The sequence below is a fragment of the Saimiri boliviensis genome, chromosome 17 (assembly GCF_048565385.1).
Source record: "Saimiri boliviensis isolate mSaiBol1 chromosome 17, mSaiBol1.pri, whole genome shotgun sequence".
Taxonomy (NCBI): domain Eukaryota; kingdom Metazoa; phylum Chordata; class Mammalia; order Primates; family Cebidae; genus Saimiri; species Saimiri boliviensis.
Genome location: NC_133465.1, coordinates 29954603 through 29971392, shown reverse-complemented (window position 1 = coordinate 29971392; position 16790 = coordinate 29954603). Strand labels below are relative to the sequence as shown.

The window sequence follows — 16790 nt, the reverse complement described above, 5'->3', positions numbered from 1 at the left end:
GGGTAAGTCTGCCTTCGCTGCTCGAGTCTGAGATGGCTCTCCATCCCCCTGCCTCTACCTGAGTCCAGGCCTCCATCCATTCTCCTAGGATCACAATCACTCCCTCACCATTCTCCCCACAGTCAACCTTGTCACGCCCTAGAGCATGCTCCACAAGCAGCCAGAGCGATTTCCTAAAACCTGTTCATATTGCTCCCTGATCAAACTGCTTGAGTGCCCTCTGGTTAAAGTTCCCATCCCCAGCGCAGCTCACAGGGGCCTCAGTGACCTGGCTCCCATGGGTTCTTCCTAGTGCTTCTCTCAACACTCCCTTCCCACACACCATTTCCCCGCCTCATTCCTGAAGTGTGTTACTCTCTCTCCATAACGTTAGGCCTTGGCATGTGTTTATGACAGCATTTTCCTTCCTCCCCTTCACTCATCTACTACCCAGATGTCAGCTTTCGCTGACCCATCCACAAGGCTGGACTTGAAGCCTCTTTGCTGGACCTCCAGCACCAGGCCTGGCCCCTGTGGCTAAGCTTCTCAGAGGGCACTGTCACGGTCTGCTGCTAGACCATCTCTCCCACTAGACTATGAGCTCCTTGGGGCTCGGATTATGTACAGCTCACTGCTGGATCCCAGAACCTAGTATGCAGTAAGCGCTCAACAAACGCTTCCCTAATGGACAGGTAGGTGGAAGGATAGATGGCAAAAGAAAACGCTGGTTTCCCAGGCCTGCTGGTGGATTTCTGCCAGGCCCCAAGTCTACCCTGCCACTGTTGCTCACCCCTGCTCCCAACGGAACCTCATCTAGCAGCATTCTGGACACACACCATGTGAGAGGGAAACCCAAGGGGCTGTGTCTCCCTGGAGCCTTCTAAACAGGCCATGGAGGGGAGCCAGGGGGCCTGGTCCCATCTGCATGCAGGAAGAGAACAGATGTCTCGTCAGCTCCCTCAGAGCTCCCGGGGGACAGGCAATATGTGGACACAGTTGATGGATGGCCTGATGGCAGGATGGCCAGTAGGAGCTGTTCCCATGGGGCTACAGTCATCAGGGTATCCTCCCAGGAGTCTGGAGGAGGCGGGAAGACTTCTCTTGGCGCATAACTAGGTTCAGAACTGCTACCAAGACAGGGAGCAGGAGTAGGAGCAAAAGGAAGAGGAGCAGACAGAGGCTGACGGTACGGAAGAGGCTAGAGCACCCCACGCCACTCCCAGGCCTGTCCAGGAAGCTGGAAACGCTGGGCTCACCCTGCTCCTCTCTGATTGTGGCATGAGTCCCTACCGCCTACCTGAGTGAGAGAAGATACAGGGTTTCTTTCAGGCCCATGTGTCCCTTATCCTGCCACATGGCTCTAGGAGATGCATGGGGATGGAGTTTGCTACCATGTTCCCTGGCAGATGACACAGGCTGAGGCTGGGAGAAGTCCTCTGGGCACCAGCTGGGCTTACCCCATGGGAGCTAGAGTGAGCCAGCATTTCAGGGATACCAGCTGTAACTTGCAATCCACAAAGGCCTCCAAAGCTAAACCATCTACCTCCCCAGGGATGGGATAGCAGCAGCTACTTGGGAAGGGACAGCAAGGAAATGTGAGATGCCAGGATGATCCCTGTGCTAAAAAGAGAAAATCAAACAGCATCTGGGATGCCAGGCCCAGGGCCCTATAGAGGCCTTGCTGTGGTTCAGCAGGGAGCTGGCAACAATCCCCTGAGGGATTCATTCTTTAGAAGAAAATTCCATCTGTTAAAAGCAGTGTTAGCCCAGAAGAACGCATGCAGACAGGCATGGTAACATGTTACAGTCACTGCTTCTGAGATAAAGACCCCTCCCTTGCTCTTCCCCCTCTACCTCGTGGTTCTCTGGGTTTCGCCTAACCTCGTGGCTAAAACATAGGAGGTGCTCAATGTGTACTTCTGGAACGAAGAGTCCAGGTCTTCCACACAGGCCTCCTCCTATTCATTATCCTTCCCCGACTAGCAAAGCTGCCTAAACCCAGCTAGCTCCAGGTGAAAGGAAGGCCTGGAATCCAACTGCAGGGCTTCCTGCCAGTCTGACCCTGCCACTGCCAGCCCCGCTTCAGGCCCAAGGTGCTGCTGGGTTGAGCAGTTATCCTTAGCAGCCACTTCCCCTCCCTGGGAGAAAGCTGGGACCGGGACTCTGCCAATTTCCTCCCATTAGCACTTCCTCCCACTTCTGATTTTGACACATCTGGCTGGTCACTTAGTACCAAAAGGTCCTGGCCAGGCCATGCATTGGTCAGGCAGCAGGGGCCAGATCTGGATGGTCCTAAAACCCGCAGCTGGGAGGGGAAGATGGCCAGAGGACAACTTGTATTTCATGCACTATCTCCAGGCAGGACATTCAAACTGCTATGTAGCCACTGTATCAAAAGACCCCTGGGGTTAGTGAGCTTGTTGCGCCATGGAGATCTGCCCCTGCATCTGATCTAAACCTCCCTGCTCCTGTGCCTCCTGCTGTTCTTTTTGTGTGGGCAGGTTGGCAGCTGGGGTCTCAGGGACAGTCAGGACATACTATCTGTGTAGGTTTTATCCCTCTTGCTTTTCCAGGTCCGTGCTTTTTCTCCTTCCAGGAGAGGTAATAAAGATGCTTGGAGTCCAAGAGACCTTTATAAATTAGATCCAGTTACTCCTCTGCTTCGAACCCTTCAGTGGTCCCATTTCACCATGTTCAGAATGAAATCTGAATGAAATGTGAACTCCAACTATGACTTACAAGGTCCTCCGCGATCTGCCTCTACCCTCTCTGCAGGCTCACCTGGTATTCCCTTGCTCACTCAGGGGCAAGAGGAGTCTGTGGCCTGAGGTCATCTTTCCCAAAGATATAAGCATACCAGCTGTACCTCTCAGATGTTCCATGACAGCTCTAATTCGAAATCATTTGTCTTTTTTATCCCCAAGATCTAAATAACATGGAAATATTGTATTTTATAACTGGAAGTGACATGTTAGCCTACATGCCCCAATTTAGGGCTCAGGAAATATGGTGCCCAAACCCCTAGCCAGTCCTTGTAGTGGAGAAGCTGAATACTTTCACTGTAATTACTAACCAATAGCAGGCCTCTCTCGAGGGCTCCAGAGCTGCAGCTAAAGTTCAGGCAGAGCTTGGTCTAGCCCAGCACCCTTGAGAAAGGCATTACGCTGGATTCAGTTAGGTCAATCCAACAGACATAGAACCCTGGAGGGAACCATAAAACCATGAGGCCTGGCCAAACTGCTGGGAACCCTACTGCAATAACCCTTTGCGGACTTGTCCTCAGCTCCCAGAACAAGGTAGAGAGACAAAGTACGACTCCTTTAATGTCCTTGTCTTTCTTCATTAGGTTGGGGGTGCTGTTTGTAGGGGTGGCACCCCCAGAAGATTATGAGTATGGGGCACCTTCTCCTAAGCTTATGCTCCCTGCAGGCTCAGAGAGCAGCATAGCTTCCCCACTTACATACTGCTGGGCTCTGATCGCAGCTCTTGGGTACCCCAAATACCCGGCCAAGCACAACAGCAGGAGGGGCCCACATTCCCCATCCCTGCTGAGCCCAGGTGCCCAGGGAAGCACTCACATCGGCTGGCTCCCTGCGGGGTCCCTCGCTGCTCCGCAGCCAGCTCCTGCTGAGCTCGCTGAGCTCCGGAATGGGTTGCACCTTGAGCCGCACACTGTCCCCTGACTGCCGGATCATCTCCACAATCTCATCCCTGGACTTGCTCTCCACATTGTGCCCATTAATCTCCACCAGTCGATCTCCAGGCACCAGCCCCAGGGCCAGGTCCTTGGTGCCTGCACCGGGCTCAGCAAAGTGGACCACTCGCCGATAGGCCTGGCCCTCGGGGCCCCGATCCAGCATGGTTGTGCGGCGCAGGGAGAAGCCAAAGTCTCCAGTGGGCCTTCGTTGCAGCTGCAGCTCCCGGAGGGCAGGCGGGGGCAGGGGCACCACGGGGGGCAGGCGCAGGTCGGCTGGGAACTTTTTAGTCACCAGCTCAGGGGCTTGGGATCGGTGCCCTGCTCGAGGGATGCCTGGGCCAGGATGCTGCACCAGCTGTCCCTCCAGAGTCCTCACTTCCACCTGTGGCGAGGGGGCGGCAGAGTGCTCTGAGGGCGTCGAGGTTTCTGAGGCGCTCTCATCCCGGCTACGCTGGGAGAAGGAAAAGCGCTTGACAATCATCTGTGAGTTCTGCTTGGCCAGTGAGCCGAACTTGGCTGCCCGCTGCAGCACCGAGCCGCGGAAGCTGCCCTCCTCACCCTTGAGGTCATCGCTGGAGCTGGCTGTACTTAGGTGGCCTGAGTCCAGAATGACGCTGCCCCGGTTACTGTCGGAGTCGATGTCAGTCAGGTGCAGGTCAGAGCCGCTGGCCACCTTGATGGGGATGGGGTTGGAGATTTCCAGGCGCGTCTTGGATTCACGCTTGGAGGATCGGTTCAGGTTGAAGAAGCCACGTCGCAAGCTCATCTCCTCCAGGCTCCGGAGTTCTGCGGCTGACATCCTTTCCTTTTTCTCCTTCTTTTCCTTCTTCTCCTTCCGCCCGCCATCTTTGTCCTTGTCTTTCTTCATTAGGTTAAACATGGTGGGGGTGCTGTTTGTAGGGGTGGCACCCCCAGTAGTTTATGAGTCCTTAGCAGAGGGCCTTGGTGCCCCACTTTGCTGCTACAAACAGAAACATAGAGAGAATGGTTAGTCCAACAGAGCCTCATGTGTCTCCAGTCCAGACATAACAAATGATACAGCTGCTCCTCACTGGGTGCTAGCTATGTGCCAGGCACTCTGCTTTACCCAATATTGTCTCCATTGCTTTAATCCTTACAGCCTTTCTAAGAGGTAGGTACTATTATTACCCCATTTTACAAATAAGGAAACTTCAGGTTCAGATAAGGCGGCAAAAGCCCAGATTCCAAAGCCTGTCATTTCCTTGATAGACTTAGGTGTACCTGAAGGTAGTATCTGGGAGACCTGACCTCCTGGTGTGAGGATATTTCAAGCCAACCTGGGACCTGACTTAAGATTCAAACACAGACTGGGCAGGGTGGCTCACGCCTGTAATCCTGACACTTTGGGAGGCTAAAGCAAGATTGAGGCTAGGAGTTTAAGATCAGCCTGGGCAACATAGTGAGATCCCATCTCTACAAAAATTAGCCAGGCATGGTGGTCCTAGCTACCTGCAGTCCTAGCTACTTGGAAGCTGAAGATTTCTTAAGCCCAGGAGGTCAAGGCTGCAGTGAACTATGATCACACCACTGTACTCCAGCCTGTCAAAAATAAAAATAAAGATTCAAACACGAAGAGAAAAGGAAATGGTCTCAGTGCACCATCACCTCCCACAGACAATGTTCATTTAAGCAACAGACATCCCATTCTTTGGGCTCTTTGCTGAGCCTGTTACCCCTAGAGCAGCATCCTTAGCCACTGCCTCAGAGAAGACCTCAAAAGAACCAACATTTATTTAACGACTACCACTTGCTAGCACAATGCCAGGCACTTTACATGCACTATCTCCTTTGAGCCTCACAGCATTCCTGCAAGGTAGATATCATCTCCACTGCACAAAGGAGGAAAATGGGACACAGAAAATTAAGCATATGTTGTCATAGAGCTAATAAGTGGTGATGCTGGGATTCAATGGCAAATACTGAGTTCTTTCTAGGGCCTGGGTGACCAAAGTAAAGCAGCAAGGGAAGGAAGGGAAGTTCCAGACCAGAGGATAGACAGCTGCGAGGTGGGGGTGGGGTAGGGTCTGCTGGATAAACAGGATCCTAAAAAATTCACATCCTTTTCCCCAGATCAACACCTAAATATAGCCCCAGGAAGAAAGCTGTGGTCGCCTGAAAGAAAAAAACGCAGCCCCAGAGTACGTGCAACCATGGCACCAACCTACCCACCCCCCTGCACATCTAACTGGGAACAGGACCGAGAAAAGCCTGGTGAGGAAAGAGTTGAGAGAGCCTTTCTTCTAACCAGCAGGGAACAAGAAGAAGAAATAGGCCATGCCACCTAATTGGAAATCAAATGAATTTCTCTCTCTCTCTCTGAAAGCCTATGCCTCTGAGTTTCAAACAGAGGATTTACAAACTTACCCTTTCTAGTAATGGCCTCTTGCCAGGCCCTGGACAGGTCTTTCCTCTCTGTGTGCCCCACCCCCACAACCAATCAGAGCCCTCCAGGATCCCCATTCTACTGAGAGGGACCACCCTTCAACCCAGGTACAATGCTCAGGAAGGCATCAAGGTCAGAAATTCCCAAGGGCCCCAGTGCAATGGCTAATTGCTTCCCCCTGCCCAGCATCCTGACTTATGTCCCTCCTAGCATACCAACTCACCTCCTTTCTAGAGCAGTGCTGTCCATAAGAAATATAATTCAAAGCCAGGTGCAGTGGTTCATGCTAATCCTCAATACTTGGGGAGGCTAAGGCAGGTGGATCATTTGAGGTCAGAAATTTCTGATCACTTGAGGTCAGAAATTCACGCACACCTGTAATCCCAGCACTCTGAAAGGCTGAAGCGGGTGGATCACCCGAGGTCAGGAGTTCGAGACCAGCCTGGCCAACATGGCAGAACCCCATCGCTACTAAAAATACAAAAATTAGCCAGGTGTGATGGCACACACCTGTAATCCCAGCTATTCGGGTGGCTGAAGCATGATAATCTCTTGAACCCAGGAGGCAGAGGTTGCAATAAGCCAAGATCACGCCACTGCACTTCAGCCCGGGCAACAGAGAGAGACTCTGTCTCCAATAAAAGGGACATCTGGTCCAGTCACTGTATCTCTGTGTACCTAGTATGAACCCTTTTCCCTTTCTGACTTCCGTTTGTACTTGGTAAAACAAAGTTCTCTCTGAACGTGTTGGTTCTAAATGCTACATGCACAGTACCTGGGAGTTAGAAAACAGGAAATCCAGGGCCCAAAAGGCACACAGCAAGGGCCCTTGGCCAGCTAGGTCTGCACTGATTTGGGGTGGAGGAGTATCTGACAGGTAGCATTGTCTCCTCAGGACTCTACTATGACAAGGGGAGTCTCTCTCCTCCTGAATGCTGATGGGGTGTGGCACAGTCCTACCATAAACCGAGATGTAGGATCTTCAACCGCCACCTTTTACCTCACCCACCACTGCCTGTACCATCTTAAAGGGATGGTTTAGAAGATAACTCCAGGGGTACTTGTGGGAGAAATGAAATAAATCCACCCTGGGGACTTGGATGGGACAAACAAGAGTATCTGGGCCTCAATCCAACCATAGAGAACCCAACTGCCTATAATGCTCTCCCACCAAGACACCCAATTCTCTGTCTATAATGCTTACCCAATCCTGGCTCTTTGCTGGGGACTAGATCACTGAGGAATATAAGTGGAAAAGAGCTCCCAGCATTCTACAATCTTTGGGCTGGAAAGGTCCCCGAAAAGTAATTTTATGGAAATCCCCATCTCAGCGAAAGCTTGTTGCTCACTGTCATTGTGGCAGGGAGGAACGGCAGCCGGTCACAGCAGCAGCACACAGGATGGTGCTGGCCAGAAGTTTCAGGAGATTTAGTATCTAGGCCTGGATCTGCCAAAAAAATCACTGGGGGAACCTTAGCCTGTCACTTTGCTCAAGGTTGAACTACATGATCTAGGTCTCCTGTGGCTCTAAAATTCTAAATATTTAAGTCTCCTGGGGATACAGGTTAAATTACTAACCTTCTGCCAAAGCCACCCCTCTCATGCCAACTCTGGGGCCTTGAGAGAATGAGGCTATGCCAGCCCTTCCCTCACCACCCCTGTCCTGCCACCACCATCTACACAGCTCACAAGGCACCTCCTCCCCACTACCATCCCCATAATCACCAGGCCTGGCTGTGGACTGGTTCTCTCCTGAGTCACATGTCTAGAGCTGCCTGGCTGCCTGCCGCCTCCCATCCACAATCAGATCTGCAATGCAGCTGCTGCTCCATCACCTTCTTGTAGACCTTGCACTTTCCAGCACCTCCTGGCCTCAGGTCCAAAGCCTCCAACAGCTCCGACACCACCACCTTCCTGCCCCGCATCCCAGGCTACAGTTTCCATCTGCTTCCCCGTCCTCTTCCTCCTAACTTCTCTCTCCACTCCAGTGAAGGTAACTTTACAATTTCCCCGACCTCCTTTTCTGACTTTCTCTCCTCACCATACTCTAAGAAGCTTTTCCTAATTTTAAGAGAAGGAAAGGTATGTATGTAAGTTAGGGTATGGACCTGAATTATCTTGACCTTACTATCCCCAAAAACAAAAGGAAAGTACAGTCTGTCAACTCAGCTGCTCTAAGAGAGTAAGCATCTTGAAGGCAATGACTGTTCAACTCAAATATACATCTATCTGTCCATCAGAGAGTGCATAAACAATGCTCACATTCATGCAAGGGAATACTTCTCAGCAAGAAAAAAGGAAACAGCCAAAGATACACACAACAGGGATGAACTTCAAAATCACGATGTCAAGTGAGAGGGAAAGAAGTCTTTGACAAAAGAGTACAGACTGGTAAGTTTCTATTTATATGACGTTCCAGTGCAGGTAGAACTAACCTATGATGGGGGTAGGAGTGGGATTACATGAGGGAACTTTTCTGGGTGATGCTTATATCCTGTATATTGATAGCGGTTTGGGTTGATAAATGTGTCAAGTCATCAAATGGTGCACATAAGTTTTGTGCATTCATTGTTTGTAAATATTCATTCAAAATTAAAGAACTATAAACAAATGTTGAACTGTAGTGAATTATATATATGTTAAAGTATTTGGGGTGAAGTATACTGATGTCTACAATTTACTTTGAGATGTGTAAAATTTTGAGATAGCTTGATGAGATTGAGGAAGGTGGCTCATACCTATAATCCCAACACTCTGGGAGGCTGAGACAGGTGGATTGCTTGAGCTCAGGGGTTGGAGACAAGCTTGAGCAACATGGCAAATCCCCGTCTCTACTAAAAATACAAAGTTATCTGGATGTGGTGGTGCACACCTGTGGGAGCTATTTGGGAGGCAAAGGTGGGAACATCACCTGAGCCTGGGAGGCTGAGGCTACAGTGAGCCATTATCATGCCATTGCATTCCAGCCTGGGTAACAGAGTGAGACCGTGTCTCAAAAAGAAAGAAAGAAGGAAAACAAAGAAAAAAAACCATAGCCTGATGGATGGACCAAGGAATAAAGATTAGGTAAAAGCAAGGATAGGAAAATGTTAACTGTAGAATCTAGGAGATGAGGGATGTTCATTGCAAAATTATTTAACTTTTCTGAACGCTTGCAGATCGTTGTGATAAAATGTTGGGAAAAAATGTGTATCCATCAGTCACTTCCTAAAGGCAAGCAAAGTAAAGATAAGTAAGCCCAATGTCAGAGTTTGGGCTTTGCATATCAAGTAACAAATCTGAGAACAAATCTGAGTAAATGGGGACGGGTGTGGTGGCTCATGCCTGTAATCCTAGCACTTTGGGAGGCCAAGGTGGGCGGGTCACCTGAGATCAGGAGTTCAAAACCAGCCTGGTCAACATGCTGGGGGCTAAATCAAAACGAGCCTGGTCTTTGGTGGGTTTAGTAAGACCCTGTCTCTACTAAAAATACAAATTAGCTGGGCATGGTGGTGTAAGCCTGTAGTCCCAGCTACTCAGGAGGCTGAGACAGGAGGATCACTTGAACCTGGGAGGTGGAGGATGCAGTGAGCCAAGATTGCACCACTGCACTCCACCCTGGACAGCAGAGCAAGACTCCATCTCAAATAAATAAAAACGAAAAAAAATATGAGTAAATAGCTATGCAATCTCAGGCAAGCCACATAAGGCCTCCATGCCTCCATTTCCCCATCTGCAAAATGGAGATAATAATGGTACCTACCACCTAAGTTGGGGGAATTAAGTGAAATACATATATAATCCCTTCAAGGCTGGGCACAGTGGCTCACGCCTGTAATCCCAGCACTTTGGGAGGCCGAGGCGGGTGGATCATGGGGTCAAGAGATCGAGACCATCCTGGCCAACATGGTGAAACCCCGTCTCTACTAAAAATACGAAAATTAGCCGGGCGTTTGGCACACACCTGTAGTCCCAGCTACTTGGGAGGCTTAGGCGGAAGAATCGTTCATGAACCTAGGAGGCGGAGGTTGCAGTGAGCCGAGACTGCACCACTGTACTCCAGCCTGGGCAACAGAGCAAGACTCCGTCTCAAAAAAAAAGCCCTTCATATAATGTCTAGCCCATAGTAGACCCTCAGAGAGGTACCTAATAGTAGCAGGGCACATTTTTTGCCATCTAAATGGGACAGTAGAGAGGATAACAGAGTGCACAAATGACTATCAGGACAAGTGTGACTAAAATAAGTCAAAACCTTTGTACATGAAAAGTAAAGCCCAAAGAAATGAAGGTAACCCGATAAGCACAAGGCCAAGCTGATCACACTGGCTTGCGTCCAGAGGCCCCACGTATCCTAATGCCAAGGATACTATGGACAGCTAATTCACAGGGGCAGACATACAAATGACCAACAAACATCAACAGGTATTCAGCCTCCATAATATTCACAGACATGTGAAATTGAGGTATACTATTTTTTAATTAGCAGTTTAGTTAAAAACTATCAAGATAGATAACATCAATCAATTAGGCCATAGGACGCAGAGATTCTCCTAAGTGTTGGTGGAAACACAAATTGGTAGGTTGGTCCAAAGTAATTGCAGTTTTTGCCATTACTTTTCTTGTTTTTTTCTGAGACAGAGTCTCGCTCTGTCACCCAGGCTAGAGTGCAGTGGCACACTTGGCTCACTGCAAACGCTTCGCAGGTGCAAGCGATTCTCCTGCCTCAGCCTCCTGAGCAGCTGGGAGTACAGGTGCCCACCACCATGCCCAGCTAATTTTTGTATTTTTAGTAGAGATGGGGTTTCATCATATTGGCCAGGCTAGTCTCAAACTCCTGACCTTGTGATCCACCCACCTTGGCCTCCCAAAGTGCTGGGATTACAGGGGTGAGACACCGTGCCTGGCCGCTGTTACTTTTAAACGGCAAAACCATAATTACTTTTGCACCAACTAATATCTTTCCAGAGGGCAAGTCAGTGGTATCTGTAAAATATAAAAAATAAAAAATAAAAAATTTTAAGACACAAGGTCTTGTTTTGTTACCTAGGCTAGAGTTTGGTGGCTCAATCATAGATCACTGCAGACTTGAACTCCTGGGCTCAAGTGATCCTCCTGTCTCAGGCTCCTGAGTAGCTGGGACTACAGGCATGTGCCACCACTCTTGGCTAATTTTTTAAAAATTGTTTTAGAGACAGGGTCTTGCTATGCTGCCCAGGCTGGTCTCAAACTCCTGGCCCCAAGCAACCCGCCTGCCTCAGCCTCCAAAGTAGCTAGGATTACAGGCACCACCACTGTACCTGGTATGTGAAAATATTTGTGTACATATTATTTGGGCAATGCCATTTTAAGACATCTATAGGTACATTCACACAATACATAGAGCTAATCCTTGAAGCACTGTTTATAATAGCAAATCTACAAATATAAAATTTGTGTATACTGACCTGAAAAGATTCTACACTAAATTGCTAAGTGAAAAAAACAGATTGCAGGATAGTTTGTAATTTTGCTAAAATTTAAAAACCTATATATATGCATGTGAATATATTACATGTACATTGTGTACAATATTTGCATATGTGTAGGAAAATCGTATGCTCTGGGGAGGAGACTGGAATTTTAGAAGGGTCAAACAGACTTGTGTTTCATCCATATTTCAATATTTTTTCTTTTTAAAAATAATAGAGATGGGGTCTCACCATGTTAGTCAGGCTGATCTCGAACTCCTGGCTTCAAGATGTCCACCTACCTTGGCCTCCAAAGTGCTGAGATTATAGGCATAGGCCACTGCATTTGAGCTGTATTTTAATTTTTTTACAAGAACATTCATCTGGTAAATGTGTATTTGCTTACACCTAGGAGCTTTAGGGAGTGGGATTATGTATCATTTTTCTTCTACTTTTCTTTCTTTTTTCTTTTTTTTTTTTTAGACAGAGTCTCACTGTGTCATCCAGGCTAGAATGTGGTAGTGTGATCTTGGCTCATTGCAGCCTCAATCTCCTGGGGGCTCAAGCGATCCTTCCCACCTCAGCCTCCTGAGTAACTGGGACTACAGGCATGTACCACTACACCCAGCTAATTTTTGTATTTTGTATTTTTTGAGGAGACAGGGTCTTGCCATGTTGTCCAGCCTGGTCTCAAATTCCTGGGCTCAAGCAATCTGCCTACCTCAGCCTCCCAAAGTCCCGGGATTACAGGTGTGAGCCACTGTATCCAGCCTCCTACAGAAATTTTTAAAGTATTTACATAAGATATTTGATATAACATATATTAAACTATAAACATATATAATGCCTAAAATATATATAACAAGCTTTTAAAAAGCAATCAATCCAAAAATTGATCAGTGGTCATCTCTGGAGAGTAGGGGAGAAGGGTAACACTTTTGTAATGCTTTAGCTTTCTACCTAAAGAATCAACTTTTTTCCAGACCAAAAAAAAAAAAACGTCTGGACAAACTAGTAGGCAATCCACTAGCAGTAAATCTGCAAACAGGGTAATGGTCAATTTAAGGATTTTCATGTCTTGAAAAAGTTTCAGTGACTTGGGGGATTTGGTTAAAAAAGAGCTCACTGGTGTCATGTGGCTGTAAGTGGGGACACATTTAAATGGGTCACCCAGCAGCTGGCAAAAGAAAGGAAAAAAAAAAAAATACAGGAAATGGAAACTATAACGTTAGAGAGTCCCAAGACAAGGGCGCCCAGACTTGGCTGCGGTGGGTGGATACTTAGGTCAGTCCTTCCACCCCAACCCCCAGACCACGCTCATAAATAAATACAAAGGAAATACTTTCCCGAGAGAGCTGGCTTCTCTCCCTTGGCCTCTGACCTCCCTGAGTGGCTGTTTCCTCCAGCCCCGGGGTCCCCATTCCGACTCTGACCCGCGCCGAGGGTTGCAGCGGCGGCCGGAGGGGTCGCCAGCACCTGGCCCGGCCCCAAGCCCCAGCAGGAGCCTTCTCATGGCCGGCTATGCTGAGCTCCCCAGCGCCGGGTGACTCCCTGCCAGGTCACACGGAGCTTATCTGGCTCCAGGTGTGCTCCTTCACTCCCACCGCACGCTTCTCGCTTCTCACGTGACATCAGCCGGCCCGCCCGCAGCCGCACGGGGAACTGGGCGGCCCTCGGCGCTTCCCGGCGGCTGGGCCCGCGCAGCCGCAGCCCCGCGGCGCCTCCCGCTGCGATGCCGTCTCCCCCGGAACGCAGCAATCCCGCGGCCCCGTCAGGTCCCCTGCTGCTCTTCCAGGTACCCCGCCTGGCACTCAGCTCGGCTAACACCCGCTTCCGTGTGACCTTGAGCAAGTCCCCTTCCCTCTTTAGGCCTCCACTGTTTCAGCTACAGTATCTCCAAGGGCCCGAGAGCTCAGACTTGGCCCTCGGCCTCTGCTGGAGAGGTATTCTGCTCAATCACACACTGCAGGTTTTAACCCCGCTCTGCCTCCGACTTGCTGTGTGACCTTCGGCCCATCGTCCAACCTGTCTGAATACCAGAGAAAAAGCACCCGGGGGTCTGACCCAAAGCAGAACTTAAACTCCATCAAGTCCCTATACCAATCTCAAGTCCTGTGGGGACCTGTCAATTACAGCAGACAGTGGGCTGGGCCTTCCTACCCCCAAACCTTTAAACTACAACCAGCCAGAGCCCCTCAGTTTTGCCACCACACTCAGGCCTGTGGCCCCAGACAACCAAAAAATCCCAACTCACAGGGATGCTCTGGCTCCTGCCTGTGGTGTCCACTCCAGGTGAGGGGATCTGGCTGGGGACAGACCTCTGATTTGAAGGAGTAAGAACAACCTTGCTGCCCTGGAGACCTGTGACACACCAAGTCGGGATCAAGGCTTCCTGAGTTCCAGCAACTCCCAGCTCCACCTCAGCAGGGTGGATTCTTCCTTTCGCTTGAGCCCCGGTTCTGCCCCACCCAGTCCACCTTCAGGTACCTGCCTCTGGGGGACCCAGGGTTTTGGGGCCCAGCTTCTGAAGACATATGCACCCCTCAATGAACAACCGCTAGCAGGACCAGTGAGGGGGCCTTCACGGACGGCCCAAGAGTGAGGCCGAGACCAGGTGTGAGTCAGGAAGGGCATACCCTCCTGAGGAAAGTCTGGGGTGCAGGAGGAAGCCCTCAGGCACACACTGTGGCACCTGGGCCAGGCCAGAAGAGAGTAAACATACTAGACACTCAGAGCTACCAGGCACCAGGTCATCAACTGTTTAAAGTTCAAAGCTCCCAAAGGAAGTCACCGCCAGCCTGTTGCCCCTCCCATGCCCACTCCCCACCCCCACCCCCACCCCCACTTACAACCCTTCTCATTCCCCTAATTTCCCCAGCACAATAGCTGCCCCCAAAAGCCATAGTTTTCCTGGAATTAAGGCCACAACCCCAATGTCCTCAACCCAAAATGGCCAAGCACACCTCCACCAGAGGCTATATATAACCCGCATGTCAAATCCAGAAACCAGGAGGATGTTTCCTGGAAAGACTTCATCACAAAAAAAAAAAAAAAAAAAAAAAAAAAAACCAGAGGGGAAGCTGAAGAGGTGGGAAGCCATGGACAAAGAGCCAGGGAGGCTTGCAGGAAGCCAGAGACCTCAGGAGAGCAACTTTCAACATCCCCAAATAGAAAGTAGCCCCTGAACTAAAAGTGTGGGGAACATTAGGCCAGGCCTGTTGTCACGGCAACAGGGCACCAACCTGCTCAAGAAAGGGCTCCACAGCACAAGGGAAAGGCAGCTCGGTTCAGTGGGCTCTGTACTCACCGTCCTGCTCAGGTGATCTTGCTCTTAATCACCCAGGTGGCCTCCCCTCCCTTCCAGCACGCCACAGTGCATACACACTTCTCAGAGCTCACTCGCCACAGGGGTACTGATGAGGCTTCCCGGCCACAGACACGCCAGGGGCTCCGAAAGACAAGACGAATCCACACTAGCCCGAGTCATTGGTAGGGTGAAGTGGGGAGGGAACCCAATTCTATACTTCTGGGCGGCCATCTGAGGGCATGAAGGCCTAGCCAGAACAGTCCCTCTCAGGAAGCATTCCCCCAGCCCTCCCCACACAAACACAAACTATGAGGCCAGCGCCAAACACATGCCCCATTGGCCAAGTGACCAGGCAAAATTAATGCCGGCTCAAAAACAAACTGGCTGTCTTCCTCCCCATCTCCCCCACCCCCCACCTCTGGCTTATTCGGGCCACAGCCTTTCCAACTAATCAGCAAGACACATGTGCCTAGCAGTAGGGCAACTCTCCCATTTCCGCCCCCGCAACAAAGCCCCAAAGCCTGGCCGGTCCCTGCAGCCTTTATCGCACCCAGGAACAGGACCCACACTCCTGGCCCGGCTTGGGACCAAGGAGCGTCCCCCTACTAACAGGGGCCAGGGTGAGGGGGCAGCTACCCCTACTACCTCCCCTTCCCATTGGCGAAACAACTGGCATGACAGGTTAGTAGGGCGGGGCGTCGGGGCGTTCTCTCCAGAGGCCTGGGGCAGCCTGTCCGACCTTCCCACACGCACCCCACCCCTCTACAGGGAAAGGCGAGGTGAGCATTCAGTCGCAGGGCACAGCCTGCACTCCCTAATCCCCAAAGCCAGCCACCATTCACCCACTCCCCATCTTCTGTCCCAAGAGGAGGGGGCCCAGGGAAGCGGGGTCTCCATTGTTTTGCCAGCTGTCTAGCAGCTGCTCCTTTGAGAGGAGCCCGCTGTCCGCCCGGCAGTGAAAGAGTGAAGGCCGCTGGGAGGGATAAAAGGCTCGGTAGAGCTGCTCGCCTTCCCCGCTGCCTTCCCCAGCGCCCCGCTCGCTCACCCGCTCCATCGGGGGGCCCGGGCCGGGCCCGGAGAAGACCCCCCGCCACCCCTCAGCTCCGGGCCACCTGGGCGCCTCCAAGCGCCAAATCCCCCCACACTGAAAGCCACCCTGTCCTGCCTCCCTGCGCCCCCCAGGTTGGCCGGAGGGGCCGGTGGTCCCCCTTCCCCGCCGCTCCCGGTCGGCCCCCACCCCCGGGCGTCGAGCTCCACGGCGCCGCCAGGGACGGGAGCCGGGAGTCCGGGCCGCTGCTTCCAGGGGACAGGGGAGGAGGAGGAGCCGGCGGGCCCCGCCGCCCGCCCGCCCGGCCGGATCCCGCCCCGCCGCCCCACCGGGCCCGGCCCGCCACGGAGCGGCTGCCCCCGCCGACCAGCACTCACCGGCCGCCGGAGCCCGCCCGGCAGGCAGCAGAAGCGGAGACGCGGCATCCAGCGGCCCCGGCCCGGTCGGGGCTGGAGAGGAGCGCAGCGCGGCGCAGCTCAGCGCCGCCCCCCGCGACCGCGCGAGCCGAGCCGAAAGGGAGCTCCCTGCTGGCGGCTCTGGGGATAAACGCCCGCCCTGCCCGGCAGCGCCAGTGCGCGCCGCCAGACGTGGGCCAGGCGGGCACGGGCGCTGCCCTGGGAGCCTCCGTTCTCAGTGGGCTCCGAATCCCCTCTCGCTGTGTCTGAGAGAGGCCCTGTCTGGAGTTTCTGTCCGCACTGGGCACTGGAGGCTGTCTGAAAAGCGTCTGAAAGGGGCTGAGTGGCACTGCTCCTGAGTGACCCAGGACAGGCACCCGCGTCACGATGCACGTATGGAAGAGGCTAAGGCAGGCACCGAACTCTGCAGGCTGTGCTCAAGGTAGTGCTGTCTAGAGGAAGCAATTGGCCATCTCTTCCCAAGGTGGCTCTGCAGAGGCACACACAGGGCCCTGCTGGATGGTGCCCCAGACT

The 16790-nt window shown here is 51.8% G+C and overlaps 1 protein-coding gene across 12 annotated transcripts in view; it reads right to left on the bottom strand.

The window, feature by feature from the left end:
- MYO18A (myosin XVIIIA) overlaps window positions 1-16372 on the bottom strand; it is a 102453-nt gene extending 86081 nt beyond the window's left edge. For 5 of the 12 annotated variants that reach the window (XM_074388434.1, XM_074388438.1, XM_039475911.2 and 2 more), the window contains exons 1-2: window positions 16239-16372; window positions 3558-4637 (exon numbers count right to left, since the gene is read on the bottom strand). In XM_074388434.1, the coding sequence (XP_074244535.1) occupies window positions 3558-4556 (999 nt within the window). In that variant the 5' untranslated portion in view covers window positions 4557-4637; window positions 16239-16372. Of the gene's footprint in view, window positions 1-3557; window positions 4638-14813; window positions 15839-16238 lie in introns of those variants that run through there. The other 7 variants (XM_074388446.1, XM_074388447.1, XM_039475917.2 and 4 more) reach the window with 3 other exon arrangements.
- Window positions 16373-16790: the final 418 nt, after the last annotated feature.